Genomic DNA, 20,682 nt, shown 5'->3' with positions numbered 1-20,682 from the left:
ACCTTCCATTTGGTCCTTGACCCAGGTTCAAAATCACATTTCCTGCTTTAGTACCCTTGAGTAGGGTATTTGCCCTGCATTGATCCATGTTAAATTACTAAAACAAGTATTGCATTGGTAATTATGTAAGATGTATTTGAGTCTTCTTAAATGGAATATGGACCTAATTGGAATGCCCTATTGGTCATATCACAGTAAATTACAATATGCTGAAGGTCGCAAAGGTACATTCCAGCTGGTGCATTATTACTTTCGAAGCTTCTTTGATACTGAAAAGGAAATACCACGTGTCGACATTTCTCTTCCTTTCTCTCCCCGTCTCAACTATGGGGATCAAATTAAATTCTAGGAAGCCTTTGTGAAACAACCCATATAAACAAGCTATTGAACTGATTTGGTTGTGTGCGTTGTGATAAATATCCTACATTTTTTAAATTACATCTCTCTTGCACACAATAGAGTATAATTACAGTGTTATTAAATATTTAACAGAATGTTGAAAGCCTGCTTGTTTTTCTAATAGTTTCACAATGGTTGCATGTTATCAAGATGTTCAATGCTACAAAGTTAACATGATTATTTCTCTGTTATGCTAGTATAAACATATAGGAAATTGGGATTTCTGCTTAATTGTAGTGATTAACGTATATTATGGCTATTGAGTTTTGCAAGCAGCGTTCAGGTTTATTGGATATTCTTAATCAACTCTGTGAACAATTTTTCCTTGCATGGGATTGTTTCAGTCATTAAGTCTGAATGTATTGGTCAATACATGGAGGTTAATGAGGCCATCTCCACAGCCTGTGGCTCGGGTTATTGTCTTTCCTTTTGTTTGTGTATATACAGTGCTACCTTGCATTCTCATTCACCAAAAAGCATTATTGCAGTGGGCCTGCAATAAAATTATTTGGTTTGTGCGCTGCAACAGTGCGTGCAATTTCCAGCATTTTTCTGAAAGTGAAGCATTTTATGAAAATTTTGTGAAATGATTAACTCAACAGCATGGAAAGTGGGTCCCTGAAACTAATTGCTTTCCAGAAATCAGATAACTTTAATTTCCATATTTGATATCTGGATGCATCCTTTGAAGCAGTATTGATCACGTTGACCCTCTATTACCAGCTTTCATGGTACTCAATATTTCTAATATGACATGAAAGGAAGAGAATGCATGTTATTCCCCCCCCCCCCCCCCCCCCCCCTTTATAAAAATAGATTTGTGACTGGATGGATGTTTTTCATTGCAATTTCTTCCAGTTGTCTAATACTGTCAGCCATTAGTCATTAGTTTGGGGTATGAGTCATTTGATGACTTCCATGGGTCATGGTACCTTGTCTGTGTTTAATCCTTATCCCTAATTAGTTTTTTATTTTTTTTTTAATTAGCAGTAATTGATATTGAGGAAGCAGAGCTGACAGAAAATGAGATGCATAAAGTCTATTTTCTTTGCTGTTACATTTTGTTTTCTACAGACAAGACTTTTTTTGATCGGCCACTCATTTTGGGGTGACAACCCCCAATATAGGTGCATGAGTGTGTGTGAGAGAGAATTTTTACATGTTTGTGAAGAAATTAATCTTGATGGTATAGCCAATGGATTGTGCAACTAACTTCTGTTCTAGTTATCTGTCCAATCTTAATTATACCCGTTTGCCTCAAGCAGCAACATATTCTCAGGAGGTAAAAGCTGCAAACCACTATTCCCACATTCTGAGGAACAAGTTGAACAAGTAGTAGTTAAATACAAATTCACTTTTTTATGACATCTTGTCATTAACATAACAAATTATGCTGCATTTTTGTTTGATTATTAATGTATTTGCTTTCTTATTATTCCAGCTGCCAACCGTTTTAATATTGCTTTGTAGAATTGATGGAAATTATGAAAGTGCAGGCGATTTTAGTCTGAATTGTTTTAAGTTTACAAATGTTTTCATGAACACTAGTAATCTGTCTTAAATATCTGAACATTTTCAGTCATGAGAGAATTTGATATTAGCATTGGAGATTGAGTCAATTGGTATAACATTAATCGTAATCTGTATATTCTTTACATTTGGTCATTTTGTAAGGATGTTTTTATTTTGTTAAATGTTAACATTAATCATTCATTTATTCATTAATTTTGTTTTATTGTTTTAAGTAGAACGTTGTGGCAGTGACCAAAGCAGTTATCCCTATGAATTGATTGTATAATCTAAGAGTACTGTTAGTCTGATGGCCTGTGCCAAGCCACCAGGATTTTGTTTTCCCAAATACTTGTCAGTGGAATTATGTGGTAGAATTAATGTAGTCCAGTAATCTATCCAATAATGCGGTTTTTAGACTGCATTAAACAGTGTGGGTGTGTTACTATAACAACTCAGTGGATTTTGGGGCTCATCACCTCTCTTATTTTTAGCATTTTTTCTGGTGTTTCCTGTATAAAAGCCAGTGACAAAAGTATTAGCTACTGGCGTTGTGTACACTGAATAGTGTCGCATGTCTTGTGTTTTCCAATCTGATTCCTGTTTTACAACGCAGACGGGCGCGTTTCAGCTCTGTTTTACCCTGTTTCGATGGAGGAAGCCCACTGGCCATGTTGGGTTACCATCAGCCAAAGGAAACACGTCGTTTCTGGCAAGTGTGTGTGAGGGGGCAGGTGGTGCCTCACGGCAGACATAACAGCCTGCATACGGGACCGTGTGCCATAGTGCCACTGCCAACAAACCTACTCAGTTCCTTCAGAACAGCGTCTGGGATTGCTTTTCCTCTTACGTGAGACAGGTCATTTGACTTCAACAGGTCGACAGCAGGTGTCAATATTACCTGTTTCCGTGTATGCTTTGGTCTGAGCCTTGTTACTCAAAGTAGAAAGTAAACAAGTGTCAGCAGTTTATGAACACTGTAAATATGTCATTGACTAGTGACTAGTTATCCTGGGCCTTAATTTTCAAACATTATCTTTTCTGTTTGCTGTTTGAGAATATAGCATATATAATCTGTTTCAGAATTTATTTGCCATATCCTTTAATCTCTATCCTCTGTTAATACTGATTTTTTTTCTATTTAACACTTCGCTCAACTGATGAATGAAATCAGTCATCAAAACACAAGTTTAAAAATTTGAAACATAAATGCTGCATTATAATAATTTTAAAATTAACCATGGAAATTACCCTTTCCCTAACCCATTATAACCCTAAGCCTGACTTAAGGGAAGACTGAAACATTAGCAAACAAAAAAAAAGATAAAAAGACAATCTCAGTATGAAGGATTAGCAGTGTGTTGGTGTTACATAGCATTTATATCTGATAATGCAATGCTAACTCTTATACAGAGCTAATTTTCCCTAGCTAGGTGCTCAAACCTTGTTTTCTCACCTGCCTTCCTGTGTTGTCTGTGTATAGAGTGAGATACCATATGTGTCTGCTAGTCTATACCAGTCCTTATTCAGCAGAATAGGCAAGACTTGAGTACATGGTAGAAGTCGGACACGGGTGCTACAGTGATATGGAAGCCGAAACATGAAATGCTACATTTCATCCACCTCATACATTGAGGTCCTTTCAAGCTGTCCTGTCATACATCTACAGTATATATGCATTTATTCATTTAACAGACAATTTTATGTGCAGTGATAGTTACTATTAAATTGTATTTAGCAGACACGTCTTTCCAAGGCAGCTTATAATGTTAGATATATGGGACTAAGCAACACATAACTTGCCCATTTAAGGAGCAATGTAACACATATTTAGTCATAAATTCACCTGAAAAAATGTATTTTTTTTATTATGCACTTTTCTCCCGAGTGACTTGTGAGATTACAGTTTCTTAATTAAGCTACTAACAATTATTTAGTGTACCCATTCACACAGCTGGGTAATCCTTACAGTATTAATACATTACTTAGCAATTCAAGCTAAGTACCTTTCTCAAGGGTTCAATGGCAAGAAGTGGAATTCAAATCTAGGTTCAAAGATGTCTGATGTATTACCTGAATGATCGTAATACCAGGTAGCTGTGAAGAGATGGGGTCCTAAAAGAAAACTATGTCAATGGGCAATTTGTGTAACCTTCCCTGCTCGCTGCATAGCTGAGTGCCCAGTATAAAGCATGTGGTGGGAGCGTAATGCGGAGGGGCTTCCTTTTTGTCACTCTGCCCTGGTCCTCCTGCCTACACATGCTTGGCCCAAATCCTTTTACTTCTTCTGGGTAGCATTATAACAATACCCTGTTTCGACTTTTCCGCTGGTAGATTGTACTTTGGATACATTTGCCTTCTTCTGTAGGATTAATATAAAAGGAATTATACTAATTATAATATTACCATAAATATAACGTAATGTAATTTATACATTTATTTATAATTAATATAATACTAATTTCTTCAAATATGCTTACAGTGTTAAGCTACTTGCAGCTATTTACCCATTCATATAGCTTGGTAATTTTTTACTGGAGCAGTTTAAGGTGACTACCTTGCTCAAGGGTCCTAGAGCAGGAGGTGAAATTCGAACCAATAATATTATGAATCAAACGGCAGCAACTCTGTTCCAGCTTTTTACTAATACAATGTCTTCAGAGTAAAATATATTATTTCTATTACCAGATTAAGTGAAGCTGCTTGACCTTCACTCTGGTGTTTTCACGGACCTTTGTATTTATGGACATATTTTACTTAATCTGTATTTAGTTGTATTTGCATTAAGATAGGTTATATAATATGCCATGAGTTTGACCTCGTTTTCGGTTTTCCAGTTTATGTAGAGGTGCAGTAAAATTGGGCTCTGAGAGGTTTGTCTAGCTGCATTACTTCAGTCTGTTCTAATTCATTACCTTTTCTCAGTGTCAGAGAGTCTCAGTGTGTGGTTATGGAACACTGAGGAAAATGCAGCCTGATTATTTCCATTCACATCACAAGAATATATGGTTTGCATATTATTTGGAATTTGTTTGAAGGATTTCATTGTAGAAGGACTTCACAGTAGTGTAAAATTATTTCTGGATGAGGTAAAAGGGTACTTACAAGTACATGCGTACATACCAGTTTTGCAAAACTACAATGAATGAAAATTCCATATTAAGCTTTAATGTGGTGATTGAAACTTGGAAGAATGTGCCTTCATAAACATTTTACATGTGATTAAGCAGATCACCTCGGGGACTCACAAGTGTTTGTTTCTTAATATAATTTCCACCCACTGAAATATTGATTTTTGTACCAGAAATGTACTTCTGCGACTGGTACACCTACTTTGGCTCCATACGAACAGCACTGTTTTCCACTGGGCTATGAAACAGTGCTATTGGCAATTGGACCTCATGTTAACCAAACAATGTCACATGATCGAGAAAGCATTCTGGGGACTTCCGGTGAGTCACGTGGATGTTGCTCTTCAGCTGCGTTGGTTTAACGGTGAAAGGTGGCAGTGCTGGTGGCAGTGTGACCGCTGCCTCTGTGCAAATTTAACTTACCAAGCAAATTAATTTCAGGAATCTATAACAGAATGTGTACCTTTAGTAAGTGAGGATACATACATAGTGTGCCTCACCAAGCTATAATATTTTCCCTACATCTGAAGTGGATTTATTTGTATGCCTCTCTTTTTATGATAAGGAAGATGAGGATAAAATAATGTTTCCTTGATTACCTTGCTTTTCTCTGCACACTTTGAGCACAGAAATGGACAGTGTTGTGTTTGTGGCTCTACAGGGGAAATGAAACAGTCAATCTGGAATATTTCAACATTAGTATTGTTGTGAGGAAAAGGCCAGTCATGCCTTAAAGTTCTGAGATTAATGCAGGACAGAAAAAGTACCACTGGAAGTAACAGTAGGACAACATAGTGCAGCAGTTGCAGCTCTTGCTTTGCAATTGAAAGACATGGGTTTGAATCCCCTCTCTTGCTACATTGCCCTGGATCAGGGAACTTATTCTGAACTGGTAAAGAATTACCCAGCTCTACAAATATAGCTAAATACTTGTACAAACCCAGCAATGTAAGTATCCTTGGGTGAATGTGTCAGATAATAATATGTATTAACATTTACTTTTAAACCTGAAGCAGTGAAAGAATATGGTGTTTGAATACGGTTGTAAAGACCGTAACTGTGAGGAGAAAGCCATTAACCTAAAATACAATGCCTAAAAATGATACAAAAAGCAATATGATGCAAATAAACATAATTTTAATGCAGTTCAGTGTTCATTCCAACAATAAAGCAATAAATAATGCATAAGTAGTAGGAAATAAGAAATGCCATAGCTGTGTGTTTAACCAACAAATGTATGTAAGGAAAATATTAAAATATTAATCCCACAAATCAATGACAATAATTTTCATTATTTATTTTAAAAAACATATTTACATTAATTTTAGTTTGTTTCTTGCCAGCCTTGCCAGTTTAGCAAAGTCTCAGAGTATTCAGGTACCAGACCTTCATTTTTCCTCAAACAGCTGAATATGGAACAGTTCTTGGTGTCAAATGCGAGCAGCACATTCAAAAGGCAGTTACGTAAGACTAATGCTTACTCATTTCTGCATGAGGAGAGAAAAGCCTGGCATAATGCTTCATAGTTGATAGTTTAGTTGCAAACTTTAAAAAAGGACATACGTTTTAAAAAAGTGGTTATTTGTTTAACAACTCTTATATATCTTTAGCATATATTGCTCTAAGCAAAGCATATGTTCTTGCACACAAATAAGGAGACACACTGGAACACACTAAGCCACCACAAGCTTTACTTTTAATTGCATTTGCATGTATATGTGGTATCAGTACCTGCTTGTCATAATGCAAGATTGTAGTGGTCAAGGGGTGTGACACAGGGAACACCCTGGACAGAACACCAGTCTATTGCATCACAGACAGACACACTAAGGCTGTTTTGCAAGCAGTTTTAGCTGGATCAACACCCATTTACATTAAGTTTACTCATTTAGCTGTCTCTTTTCTCCAAAGCAACATAGATTAAGCTACTTATTTACCCATTGATACAGCTGGGCAATTTTTTCTGGAGCAATTTAGGACAAGAACATTGCTCAAGGGAACTATAGTTGGAGGTGGGAATGGAACCTGCAACCTTTGGATCCAAAGGCAGTAGCACTAATCACTGTGCAAACAGCTGTTTTTACATAGTTTGTGGCACCAGAGATGCCTGCCATGGTGTGGCACTGTGTTAATTGTTCAAATAAGGACCACACTGTTACTGATCAGTAAAACATAGCGAAACATATTGCAAAATGTAAGATTGCTTTAATCCTATTAGATTTCCCTTTTTTAAGATTTCATTGGATTCTGTCAATAAAATATCTGCCCTAATGTGTAGGTTCTGCTAACAAATACTTTACACATTAGAGCAAATCATTATTACCTCTATATATGTGTAAAATCTAAAGCGCTGAGTGGGTGATGGTATTAATGCCTCTTGTGGAGCTGTGCCACATGGTTACATCCTTTTCACATTAATTAAGATTATCATATTTTTTAAACACTCCTGCACATGCATTGAGGTGCCTTCTTACAAGAAAATTTTTAATTCTATAAATAATGTGCACCAGGTGACAGATGGTTTTGGAACACCGTGAGGTTACCACATTGTACCACGGTATTTGTGGCCGGCTCTGGTTGGAGAGGACCTCTGTGTTTTGGAACAGTGGGGGGGTGCGTGACTCCCACAGTACTCCTCGTTGCACTTAATTTTTATGTTTGTTTGCCTGCGATTTGATGCCCGTCCCTTTGTGTGACAGCAGATCCGTCAAAGGCACGAGCGCGAAACCCACACCTGCGAGCACCTCCTGGAAGCACACAGGTCACCGATGAAGCGTGAGCTCTGTGCTATGAGAATGTTTCCATCAGTGGCTCAAGGCCTGTCATCATTTCCCCCTCGCAATATACTGTATTAAAGAAAGCAGAACAAATTTGACCTTGCACATTCAAAGTTTTAATTGTGTTTTTCAAATATTATTTCGCTAGAATCTAAAGTATCGACATTGTAGCTGCTCCGGGTCCTTTGGCTCTTTAATTAAATATTGTTTTGCTAAATGAAATTTTAAGTTATGTCACTTTTTTTTTTTTTTGCTTTTATTCTGACACAATAAGAATTTCATAAAATTTTGCAAATGTCCTTAATTTGTTTCAAGATTTCTTGATCCTGCTGAATGTAAAATATTTATGCAAGAGCAAAAAAAAAAAAGAGCTTTAACATTTTAATATAAAATGCAGGGCTTCATTTAAAAAATGTTAAGAATATATTAGTTTTTTTGTTGATGTCCCAGTTAATTTTTGCAATTTAAAGTGGAAAGCAAGTATTTATTGTCTGGGTTATGCTGTTCTGTTTCTCAGGCAGCATAGTACTAATTAAAATGAGAAGATTGCATTATGTAATTGTGTAAGACCCGACAACTAGAAAACAAATGTGCAAGAGACGTCCAAAAAAGAGCCCCATAATCTCCAGGATTCTAGATTGGCTGGGCTACAACAGTACAGAGAAATATAGCAGATGTAACTCCTAAAGCATAAATAACCCTGGGATATTTAATGATGGCCTCCACAACTGTTAGCACTGCCACTTTCAAAACTATTTTTATCCTGTCAGAAGTCAATAATGCTGTAGATTGTTGAGAGCATTTTAAGAAAGTCCATGCAGTGCTTGAACACCTGCCAATGTAAACCTCCAACGCAGAATAAGATTCACAGCTCGATTTGTTCATGAGTGGTATTGCGTCTTTTGGGCGCAGGGCTATCATCTGTTTTCATTTACTGAGATGCGCAGTGAGATAAATCACAACAACATATTCATATTTGGTATTAATGCTTTATATGCCTAAATATTTGCAGCATGTGATGTGAAAAGAAAGATGTACTCTTGACTGCCTTGTAGTCAGAGGGCTGGTAAACATTGAGTTGGACCATTGCAGTATGACTTTGTTATTGCTGGTCAATTTGAAAGGTGCTGTGAATGGAAAAGCAACACTTGTAGTACGGTCATTGAGATCATAAATGAGGATGACCAATGAAACTAAATAATAACAGTAAAGAGCAGGGAATTAAAACCCTTTTAAACAGTCCATTTATTGTAATAAATGACGACAGAATTAAACCTTGTGTAGCTAAGAAATGTGTTTGTACTTGAGGTGGTGATGTGTGTATGGAATGCTAATGGTATTCAAAGCAGCAGGACTGACTGGAACTTCATGAAAAGCACGAGAGCAGGCCGTAGCCCTTTTAATCATTAATACTGCCATGCCAGGTGATTACAGTTTTAGAATTTTGCTGGAGGATTCTAAGCTACTCTTGATCTAAAACACCAGAAAGCAAGATAGATGCTCATGCTGTATATTATTAATATTCGAGTGTGCTGGGGGGTATTTGTCATTTCCCCCTCCTTTTTTTTTTGTTGTCGTCATAAATAATTGATATTCTTACTGCTTACTGTGTTAAGGTCTTAAACATTCATGAGAAGAATCACAGCAAATTCCCAACGTGCCCTGGAACTTTTTTTTGTCGGAGGCAGACTCATTGTGTTTTCAAAATCAGTATTGCGTGTTGCATTTGTTTCTTAACGTCTCAAACTGCTGTGTATGAAGCTCCACTGTTTCTTGTAGTGCCACCAGCTTCATTAGTTTAATATTAAGTGAACACATTCCATAGTTTTTCATATAAGGCTCATCATTTAATTGTAATTAATTTATCATTTTGAAAATTTATTAAATATTATTAAAAATGAAATAAAACCTTTTTTTTTTTTTTTTTTTTTTTTTTATGGCCCAGTGTTGCGCAACCCAATTAATTGGTTTCAGATCTGCAGTTCTAAGACACCAAGGGATGGGCACCTTTCATTCCTGTTGTGATGTGGAGCTTCACTTGTCTTTATCATATCATAATGTTCAATCAATGGTGCAGTATAGGAACAATTTTAGTTTCATTAGCGCTGCTCTGGCATTTAGAGAAGATCGTTACTCTTAGTGGAGGCACCAGAAAGGCAACGGAGAACCATATGAGCCACAGAGCAAATCAATGTCTTTCCATGTGCTTCTGCCTGTTCCGCACCATTGGTAATTAATCCCACAGTGTATTACCACCACTGAAAAAGTCTTCTGGAAAAAAAAAGATGAAAGGAAAGCTCGTCATGACAATAGTAAACAGAATAGCGTTCTGCTCTTTCCTGAAGGATTTCTGCATGATCGCCCATTAACTGTGAAGATGCACTCTGGTCATCCAGGATCACTGAGTGATTCCACATTCACTTTTCAAATCTTGCCACTGGGAAATTTCTAGGAGTTTGTTTCCTTTGTGCTGTGATGGAGTTACAGTGCTGTATGGCTCATAGCCATCAGCTTCTTTTTCCCACTTGCTCACCACCTAAATTCCCTTCCTTCCCAACAGTTTTGACTGCTCCGTTTGAAACTTGAGACATTTATGAGACATTTATTTTATCCAGTGTTGTTTCACTGACTTGTAGAGAGACTAAGCAGTAAATGTCTTTATTTCCAAAGACCATTGCTATGGTTAGGAGGAGTTCCACTATTTCTTTGATTCATTTAGCTGGAAATTGGAAGACCCATATGAAAGAAGTTCTCCCCCTGTACTTATCCGGCATTTGTGTTTAAGCTTAATTCATAGCACTTATCCTGATTTTAACCACTGTCTTCTGAGAAATACTCTCCCAGTGTAGCAACTTCCATTTACCATGTGACCATGTTTAGTTCCTTAAGGACTGGCATAAAACCTGTTCGTACTGGTACTAAACAGACACAGAAAAGTTAAACATCTAAAAACCTTTTGAAAGGAAAAGTTATTTTGAGCAGATAGATTACATCCTGACTGTATCCTTGTTTAAAAGAAAAGACTGACTATGTTGACATCAGTATAATTGTGGTTAAATCAGTTTGTCCAGATGGGATATTTCCAGGAAGCATTAAAATGATTTATTCTCAAAAGCAAGCTTCCTTACCTGTGGCACCTGTGTACAAAGTACAGCCCTGAAAAGAGACATCTACCATGTAGTCATCTTCAGAGAAATCTGAAGTGGCACCTAAGCTTTCAGAGGTTCTTATGTCTTTCCCTGGGCGGTACATATGTGTTTCCGTTGTCAATATTTTCTGTAGATGCAAAATGTGCATCTGTCCTTCCTCCTGATCTAAGATAGAATACATTGGAGTACATTTACAGACCAGCTGCAGGATGACCTTCCCCAGCTCCTATAGGTAACTGTTTCCCAGATTGGCACTATACCATTCCTAAACTCAAGTGTGCTCAAATGATGGAACGTTTTTGTAATCTGCAGTGCCCTATCCTTTGCCTTTACATGTCATGTTACATCTAACTTTGGATGTGATCAAAGTTTTGATTATCTGACGTTCCCCAGAAAGCCTTGCAGGCAACAGTTGTGTTCCTTTCTATAAATAACATTTATTTCAATTTCTTTTTTTTATTTTTTATTTTTTAAAAGCGCAATTGTACCAGTGTGAAGAATTTAAGTGTACAGTAGCTTGAAATGATAACGGAGGTCCTGATAGAGGAAAGGCAACCCTATGTACCCCAGTGATTCTGACTGTCTAAGCAATTTTACCCCAGTGCTCCATTGACAAGAAAGCAAGCTTTAGTTTTGACTGTTTTTGCTAAGGGCAAAGACGGAAAATAGATTTGTTCCAATTTGCACAGCAGTTAAAAAAGCAGTCTGACCCTTGGGGCTCCTCAAGTTCACTGCGGCGCCAGAGAGGCTTTAAATAAGCTGAAACCACTGTTGTGATCAGCGGACATCTCTGCAATTGTTCAAGAGGTCACTCGGTCCCTGTACTCTGTCATGCATCTGTGACCTAATGCCCATTCCTCTGAGCTGAAACAACTTATTTATTTATTTTTAATATTATACTGTAAAGATCTGGTTTTTCCATATGCGTGAGTCGCTTAAATTCAGGGGACAGCTTCCATTGCAGAGTCATTTTCTAGTTGGATGTCTTTTTCTTATAACTGGTGAGGTACTAATAACACATGCTTTTGGTGAACAGCATCAGAATGTTGAGTAAAGACTGGAAACCCTACAGATGTATTACAGAGCTTGATTACTAATACTGGGAATATGTCGAGGTTTGGAGGTGACTCGGAAAATAGATTGAAATTGGCTGTCAGATTATTAAAAAGATAGAGAGGGTGTCTGACTTGTGGTTGATATCTAGGTGTCAGACCATTATAATTAGCTACAGTTCTTAAAGAGATAACAGAAAAAAATTGCCAAATTAGTTAATTTCAGGTGCTTGTCTTTCATGTTTCTCCATTACTCTTTCGTCACCTTTTTCTGCTTCTCTTTGCTCCTAAAATTGTTTAAATATCCACCCTCCCACCTATTCTTTCACCCACTCTCTGTTGATCCATTATCAGCAACTCCTTGTCCAGTGCAGTCCTATATCTAAATAGGATAGGGCATGAGGCAGGGTACACCCTGGACAGGATGCCAGTCCGTCAGAAGGAAAGCACACACATTTGTTCATTCACAAACGGCCAATTTAGAGTCACCAATCCAAGTACAAAATGTCTTTGGAAAGTGGTAGCAAGACACGCAGACTGAGCCAGGATGATACTCGCATCTAAATACACACCCCAGGTGTTGTGAAGCACCACTGCTACCTTCCGTACCACTGTGCCACCCATCCTTCCTTATTTTATTATAGTACAATTTATTCTTCTTGCTACTGTTTTTTTCAAGGACTCCATAACATTGAAGTCACAATAGTGGCTTCTTTTGTAGGCTCTACCTGAAAGCTGCGCTTTACAGCAGGTCACACCTGAGCTTAAACAGACACAGGAAAGATAAGGTTCTAATACTGTGTTCTTTGGGCGATATCAACCTTCCTGAGCTGCCAGATTACATTCTGACGCTTCCCTCCTTGTGTGCATGGTGAGCTGCAATTCCAGGTCTTTGGAGGTTGAGCAGCAAGCAGCTACATGCAGCCTGTGCTGCTGATCCCAGGGTTTTACTGGGAGATGGCATCACTTCTCTAGGCTTAGCGCGTAATTCCCTCAGCCTTCGTTATCATGGCTGCTGGACCGACGTGATGTAGATCCTCAACACGCCGCAGTGTAATGATGGGTCGCAGTTGTGCATCGCTGCAGCAGCATTTTTTGCTCCATTTCATCATGCTGCTAAATACCCTCTTTATATCTGAGCTTTCCTGTACACTTTTTTGAATGTGTATTTTATGTGGTCTAACATTGCATCTCATGGCACACACCCAACATATTAGGATTTCTGAGACTTTAAAAGAATTAAAAATATATTATCTGAATTTCCAATAAGATCATTCCCCAAAAGTGTAATGAACCTTTTCTCTACAATGGAATTATATTAATAAAATGACATGTTTTTAAAACCAAGAATAGGAAACATCATTATTAGGTTGAAACCTAATATTACAGTATCTACCATAATTCTCCATTCCCCTGACCAGTTTTCACAAATGTGCAGCCTTCTGTGCTGCAGACCAATACTGAATAGAGGTACTACTCTGGGTGTCCCGGACTCGAAAGAGATCAGATGTGACGGGGTGGACCTGAGAAATTTTCTTTAAAAATACGAAACACTGAAACAAACATAAGAGCATAAATCGGAAGCGCTGGGCAGCATCTGCATCCGTAACAGTTTTGAGATTTGCGGTGTGGTGCCTCCTGTCCTTCAACAGTCTATTTAAATAGCGTCACTGCATCTGACCCTCATCAATCAGGTGTGTCCAATAATCCTGGTAGTGTGTGCGTGGCCATGCCACTCCCTGCCCCAGTACCATATTTTTTACTGTTGTTGTTCAGCTGCATTTTCATTTGTTTGACTAACATTATCTAGTGTCAGTTTCAGCCAAAAACATAACAGAATGTTAAAAGATGTTGATGTTAATGCAATTAAAAGTTATGATGGCAGTGCTAGTGCTACTTTTCATTCGTAGACTTGTTTATAAAGTTTTCTAATGTAACTATGAAGTAACTGCCTCTGAGATGCTGTTCTCGGACCATGAGAAATGACAGCGTGTCAAAGAGATGAAAAAAGTATATTTGGAAACTTCATAACCACTGACTCATAAGGCCTAACCTTGAATAATGCATCACCTGTGCAGCCTCAGTTGCTGAGTTTAAGCACAAGTAATTTGTCTCATTTAGGAAAATTTGAGCTAATCAGACACATATAAAAAGAATATCCTTCTTAAGGTCACTGCACAAACCGGGGACTGTATCTCCTTAATATATGCCACATTGCAAACTTTCCTATATGGTATATACCGTATTATTCTTTTTTGTGACATGCTGGAGAGAACCACCCTGAGGTTCTGACATTGTGTCAGTTAGATAAACCTCATTAAGGCTGTGCTGAGTGAATATACAGCTTAGAGCCCTACAAATCCCTTTAATTTCCTATGTTTTACCGCAACAATTAGTTGTTAGCTGGAAATATGTACTGTGATTGAACCAAAGTGAAGTGTTTTTCCTACATTGCTAAAAAAACTAAAACATGGTATGTAGTGTTGTGTTTTATACTTAGCAAAACTGATACATTTTCGAATTGATGTCCACATTAAATGAACACCAGGAAGAGCAACCGTTAGTTCTTACTTCACTGCCATGGGAAACACTGACAGTAAACATTACACAAGGACTGTTGAGCATCATTACTTCAAGATGGATGTTTCCTGGTGTTATTTAAATATAAACAGAGCTCACCACAACTGAACATTTTATTGAAATTGCACAAAAATAAGGCAGAGCAATAAAGAGCCAAATACTCAATCATGAGAACGTAATTGTGTTTCCTTTCTCCATCTTACAGATTATGTTTCTAATTCTGAAGATGGAGAAGTATAGCCTTATGTTTTTTCCCGCATTTTTTAACTGGTTAAAATGATCCTGTTTGACAATGCAGTCTAGGAGATTTTTTTTCACTACCAATTGGAATTTTTTGCTCTGAATAATCATGCACTATGTGGCACAGTGGGTATTCTACACACTGCTATATCACAGTGCCTAAACCAGGTGTTTGATTGGACCTTAGGGTGTGTGGAGTGTACTTTTACTCCATGCGTTCAAAGTCCAGAAAGCAGCATGAAAGAAAGCAAATGTAACCCACTTTAGTTCTCTTCCTTACCATAAAAGCCATGGAAATGCTCACTACAGATTGAATGTCACTCAACAGTACTTACCTAATTGTATACTGGACCATGGTGCTAATTTCTGAAGGTTTCCCTACTCATTAAACATTCATTCACATCTCATAACTATTTTAATCCTTCAATCCAACAAAGGAACATAAGAATTTTGTGCAGATGAATAAAAAAGGCCATCAGTCATCTGCATGAAACTGTAAATCACACCAGAGTTTTTTATGTTGTCTTCTCAGCGAAAGTGATTTGGATTTTGAGGGTTTTTTTTTTTTTTTTTTTTAAAATCAAGACATATATGTGGTGCCCTGGGGATATAAGGCAAACGTTTATTCATATTTAAGCAGCAAGTTTATTAGGATATCCAGTGAATTTGGTATTTTGTTTAAAGCACAATTTGATTTGTTCATTCTGTGATAGGGTTTAATAATTTTGTCTGCTGGCATTTTGCTGTGTAGTTTTTTTCATCTGACATGATGAGCCCTGGTGGAAATCTGGGTGCGTCACAGATAAGGTCTTCCACAGCATCATATTTCAAAGTATTCTCAGAGGAAGCTTCAAACAGCAGAGCAGGTATGAACAGTCGTGTGTGAAGCACAGGAAAATGATTCAGAAGGCACCACAGCCACCGTAAGAGACTTTTTATTGTTCACTGGTCACAGCTGCAGGCCACAGCGAAGCATGCAGGTAGCTTCGGGAAACACTGACAACACTAAGCCTTGTGCTCATATATCTCTTTTATTCATCGGTAAACTATGAGGGTAAATAACAGTGATTTAGTTGGATGGGTGCTCATAATTGTAAATGTGAGATTTCCAGTAAATTAAATCGGTGTCTAAACAAATCCATGATTTAAATAATATTGGTATGACAGTGAGAAAATGTTTGGCTCGAGTAGAACATTATTGTTTATGAGTGAGAGGTATGGTAATGGCAGGCAACTTTAAGAAAAGATCCACTAAGTGAAAACTGTGTACATAAATACACATAATGTATGTACATAGAAATATGCATTAATTCAAATACTTCTGGTATTAGACTTGCTAATTGTAAGGCTTATACATGGGAGATTTTGTGATTCGAGAGCTTTAAAATTGTGGTTACTGCTGAATTTGCACTCGTTGGAATGGCAGAATATTTGGTTCCATAGTGGGAGCTATAAGTAAAAGTAAGACGTGTGAAACCTAAAACCTTTCATTGTCTACTGGAACAATACATTGCTAATTATGTAAAATATCTTAAATGTACAATGGCACAAAATGATACTGGGTTCTTGTTTTCCTGTGTTTTTACCACGTGAAACATTTCCCCCACTGATTGCCTCTTGCATTGCATTAAGTCACTAGGTTTAACACTCATTAAAGTATTCATGTGTTGTCATAAACCCCTGTACACAGTATAATAATTTCATGAATAGTTAATAAATATGTAATATGTTTAAGATTGTGTTATAAATATATTATCAGAGCATTAATACTATATACTGTGCAGATTGTCTTCATGTCTCATACTGTAATTGAGCATATGAATCACGACAGCAAATGAGCTGAAAACTTTCAAATGGTTGTGGCTCACATGCAGTTGCAGTAAAAAGGTTCATTTTCAGAAAAAAAAGAAGGCAATGCCTGAAAGCATATGCATCTGAGAAGTGAAATCAGTATATCGTAAGACTCAACCACAGCACATTTTAAGTGTTGAGGTTGAATGCACAATTACAGAGTGCTTTATCTCACTTATTGCTTTGTGGAAATACTATTGTGGAGGCAAGAATATCAAAGAAAATCCAACTTATTAATTTTCCATTGCAGTTCAGGGGTGTGATTTTTTTTTTTCTTTTTCTTCCCCTTCTTCATACAGAGTTATAAATGAGTTGAATTCCCTGCTGGGATATGTAGGAGACAAGGACTCCTTCAAGACGAGACAACAGATTGATAGCTTGAGTGATCTAAATATATTTGAATTATATCTGTGCTGGGCCCGATATCTTGTTCCTATTATTACCACTGCAGTATGTATAAATTAGCATATCATTTGATAGATACAAAATAATAACTTTGTATAAGTATTTCTTATGATTATTGGAAAAAAAAAAAACTGATTTCTTTGTTTCTGTCTTGCTTTGCTTTGTCAAGGCAAATACGGGTACAAAACAAAAATAAATGACTGTAGCGCAATTCATTTCAGCTATTATTTTTGTGTTGTTTGTAGAAGATTGCTACAGATGAGGTATACGTCCCATAGAATTTGAATGAACTTGAGTGTGCCCTCCTTGTTTGGGAATTGCTGCAGAAGAGCTGTGAAAAATATTGGTGATTTCTTGATAGAAGCTGTTAACTAAAACCTAAGTGAGGAGAGAGGAAAAAGACACTTCAGGTGCACTCAAACTTTTGACTGGTATCCGTCATCTGATATCTGACCAGAATCTTGTCTAGAAGTACAAACCTCTCAAGTGAGGTTTCCATTCTGATTGCTGTGTCTTGTCTACAGGTTAACTGGTTTCCAGATTCCTCCCCCTGTCACGAGCACAGGGTCTGTCTTCTCCCTACGCCTCACCAGTGACTTTGCCGTGAGTGCTCATGGGTTCAAGATTTACTATGAAGGTAAGACATTTTATTACATACATGGACACATTTTCTTATCTTTAACACCATGTTTTCTATAGAAACTATACAAACTTATATATACTGTAGTGTACTGTATATACTAGGGGGCAGCTGGTACTGTAGTGGTTAGAGCTGCTGCCTTTGGACCCAAAGGTCGCAGGGTTGAATCTCACCTCTGGCTGTAGTCCCCATGAGCAAGGTACTAAGCCTAAATTGCTCCAGTAGAATTACCTAGCTGTATAAATGGGTAAATAATCGGAAATAGATTAACATTGTAAGGTTGCTTTGGAGAAAAGTGTCAGCTAAATGAATAAGTGTAAATATATACTAAATGTAAAGTACAATCCAGCCTTCATTTAATTTTAAAATAAGGATGTAGTAAAGAGTGACAAGAGTTGTTACACTGATTACATGCATGTGAATGAAGTTTTAACTAGTGGTTCCGAGTGGTTTATCCAGGCACGTTTTCTGTGTGTAGGTTGGAGTTCTGCAGATCAGGTTTGTATTTGGTCTGTCTCATTCTCTAAGAATCATGGCTCCGTTCCACTGGAAAGGGAACGATAATCTTCAGGGTTCTCTCCCTTGTTCTTCATTTCACACAACCACTGTCAGTGTGTGTCCTGCAATGACTGGTTGCCAATTTTGAGTGATAGGTTGCTCCCCCAACTGGTGATCAGCGCTCCCTGGTAATTGCGTTTACATTTATTTATTTAGCAGATGCTTTTCTCCAAAGCAACTTCCAGTGAACTCTATGTAGTGTTATCAGCCTACACACCTTATTCACCGCAGTGACTTACACTGCTAGATACACTACTTACACTGGGTCACTCATCCGTACATCAGTGGAACACACTCTCTCTCAGTCACTCACACACTATGGGGGGGACCTGAACAGCATGTCTTTGGACTGTGGGAGGAAACCGGAGCACCCGGAGGAAACCCACGCAGGCACGAGGAGAACATACAAACTCCACATAGACTGACTGAGGATCAAACCCATGTCCTCTTGCACCACCCAGGTGCTGTGAGACAGCAGCGCTACTCGCTGTGCCACCATGTCGTCCAATTCCAGTTGATTTGCAGACTAAAAAGAGGGTGGGGTTATCAAAGACCAAGTCATGGGAGCCCATGTTAGCTATCCTTCGTTAAAGTTTTAAAATAGCACACTTGATCTTTGAGAGAAATGTATTAATGTAACTTTCTTATAAATGTAGATTTACTTAATGTGGAAAGTACTACAGAGGTTAAAATATTTACTTTTCTTCCTCCGGTTTAAGTGAACATTTAGCAATGTTAAAATTCTACATGTGCATAATTGTCTAAAGATTTATAAATCATAGAACAATTGATGAGAAAAAAAATTACTTTAAGTACAGAAATTGTAATCTCAACTTCTCTCTGTTGTAATGTTGTACTTTTCGTGATTCCTCACTGTCACCTCAAGTCAATAGTTCCAAAATTTGTTCATGACATAGCATTTGTGTCATTGCTGGTGACTAGAGCACGGCACATCATATTTTTTTCTCCCTGTCATGATTTGTCCTGCAGATGTCAAACTTTACCAAGGGATAAATTCCTTTCATTTGATTTTAGGAGCAAATTTTAAACTGAGGTGTAAACTGAAGAATCAGTTGCTCAAAATTCTAAAAACCTGGATTTAATAAAACCAGAAAGTTGAGTTATGCTGTTCAGAAATAGGTTTCCACCTTGATTTCATGCTCGCTCTCTCGCTCTCTCTCTCTCACACACACACACACACACACCAGTCCCAGTGTTCCCACAGTGCTTTGAAATTGCAGTCGCGTTTTTCGGCACTTCTGCATTTGATCAATTTGTGCCATTCAGTGTTCTCTGTTCTAGAGTTCATCATGGTGGACACTTACCAACAGCCACTGTGTGTTCTGTAACGCGGCTAAAAATGATAAGTCAAAAAAAAAAGACTTTGAAGTCAGAAAGAGGAACAAAGTCGCAGAGTTGTTCTCTTGGCGTTTTCCAGAATTTTGGTATCTATCAGTTTGACTCCTCACACTTCTAGTCTGTAGGTAGAGGTGTCTTTGATCCTATTCAGAACTTCATATCTACAAAATCCCCTTTTGAAATTGCGAGTTATATAGTCCTAATGCATTAGTAATGCAAAAGAAAAAAAAAAAAAAAAAAAACCTACTCAGACTTTCTAGTTTTATTCTTCATCCAATAACACTACATGAAAAACTGATTTCTTTAGACATTTGAATAATAAAGCCAGAAAGTGTACAATGTGTTTTATAGTTATGCAGAGACAGAAAATGGCATCGAATCCTTCCACCCCAGTTTGCATCCTTTGATGCTGGAATGAATGCATTCTGGGATGTACATGTCCTAAAGTTATTCAAAGCACGGATAATTTATCGATTGTTTTTGAGGTGATGTGGCAGCACATGGCTTCATTTTCCTTTTTTTTGTTTTCCACAAAACACTGAGACATTGATTATTTTCTGCAAAAATTGAAAATCAGTGTTTTAGCAAGTCACCATTTGACTTCCCCGAGACATATATCTGTATATTGTGTGTGTGTAAAAATGGCCAAGGGAATAACCAGCTTCGATAGGCAGTAGGAGGCGAGCTGGGGGAACGAGGGCAGCACCACTGCCTCCACCACTGAAAGGTGGCTATTTTCTCACTCTGCCAGAACAGACAACTAGTACCTGCGAGGTTTGCCTTCACCACCCTCCAGACGCCCATGCGAGACACGCGGCAGGCGGCACCGCGTGCATCCTCTACCCACACGCGCTCACGCATGCACACCGCTTAGCAGCATAGCAGCTCGTCTGCAGCCACCCACCTGGCCTGCCGATTGCGCACTCTCCCGGGACCTGTCAGCAGGGAAAGGCTTTCAGGTTCTGGGCTTGCTGGGCTGATGATGGAGCGAGCTTTCTGAACACAGCACCTCCTAGTGGAAAGATGGAGACA

The 20,682-nt window shown here is 37.9% G+C and overlaps 1 protein-coding gene across 2 annotated transcripts in view; it reads left to right on the top strand.

Moving 5' to 3' along the window:
* The window catches only part of csmd3b (CUB and Sushi multiple domains 3b), a 353,421-nt gene that overhangs the window by 55,287 nt on the left and 277,452 nt on the right, over nucleotides 1–20,682 (top strand). For both annotated transcript variants that reach the window (XM_018731974.2, XM_029248376.1), the window contains exon 3: nucleotides 17,618–17,730. In XM_018731974.2, coding sequence (XP_018587490.1) covers nucleotides 17,618–17,730 — 113 coding nt within the window. The remainder of the gene's footprint in view (nucleotides 1–17,617; nucleotides 17,731–20,682) is intronic.

This window comes from Scleropages formosus, chromosome 23 (genome assembly GCF_900964775.1).
Source record: "Scleropages formosus chromosome 23, fSclFor1.1, whole genome shotgun sequence".
In the NCBI taxonomy this organism is placed as follows: Eukaryota; Metazoa; Chordata; class Actinopteri; order Osteoglossiformes; family Osteoglossidae; genus Scleropages; species Scleropages formosus.
The sequence above is the reverse complement of the archived record's forward strand: the minus strand, read 5'-3'. Positions and strand labels throughout refer to the sequence as shown.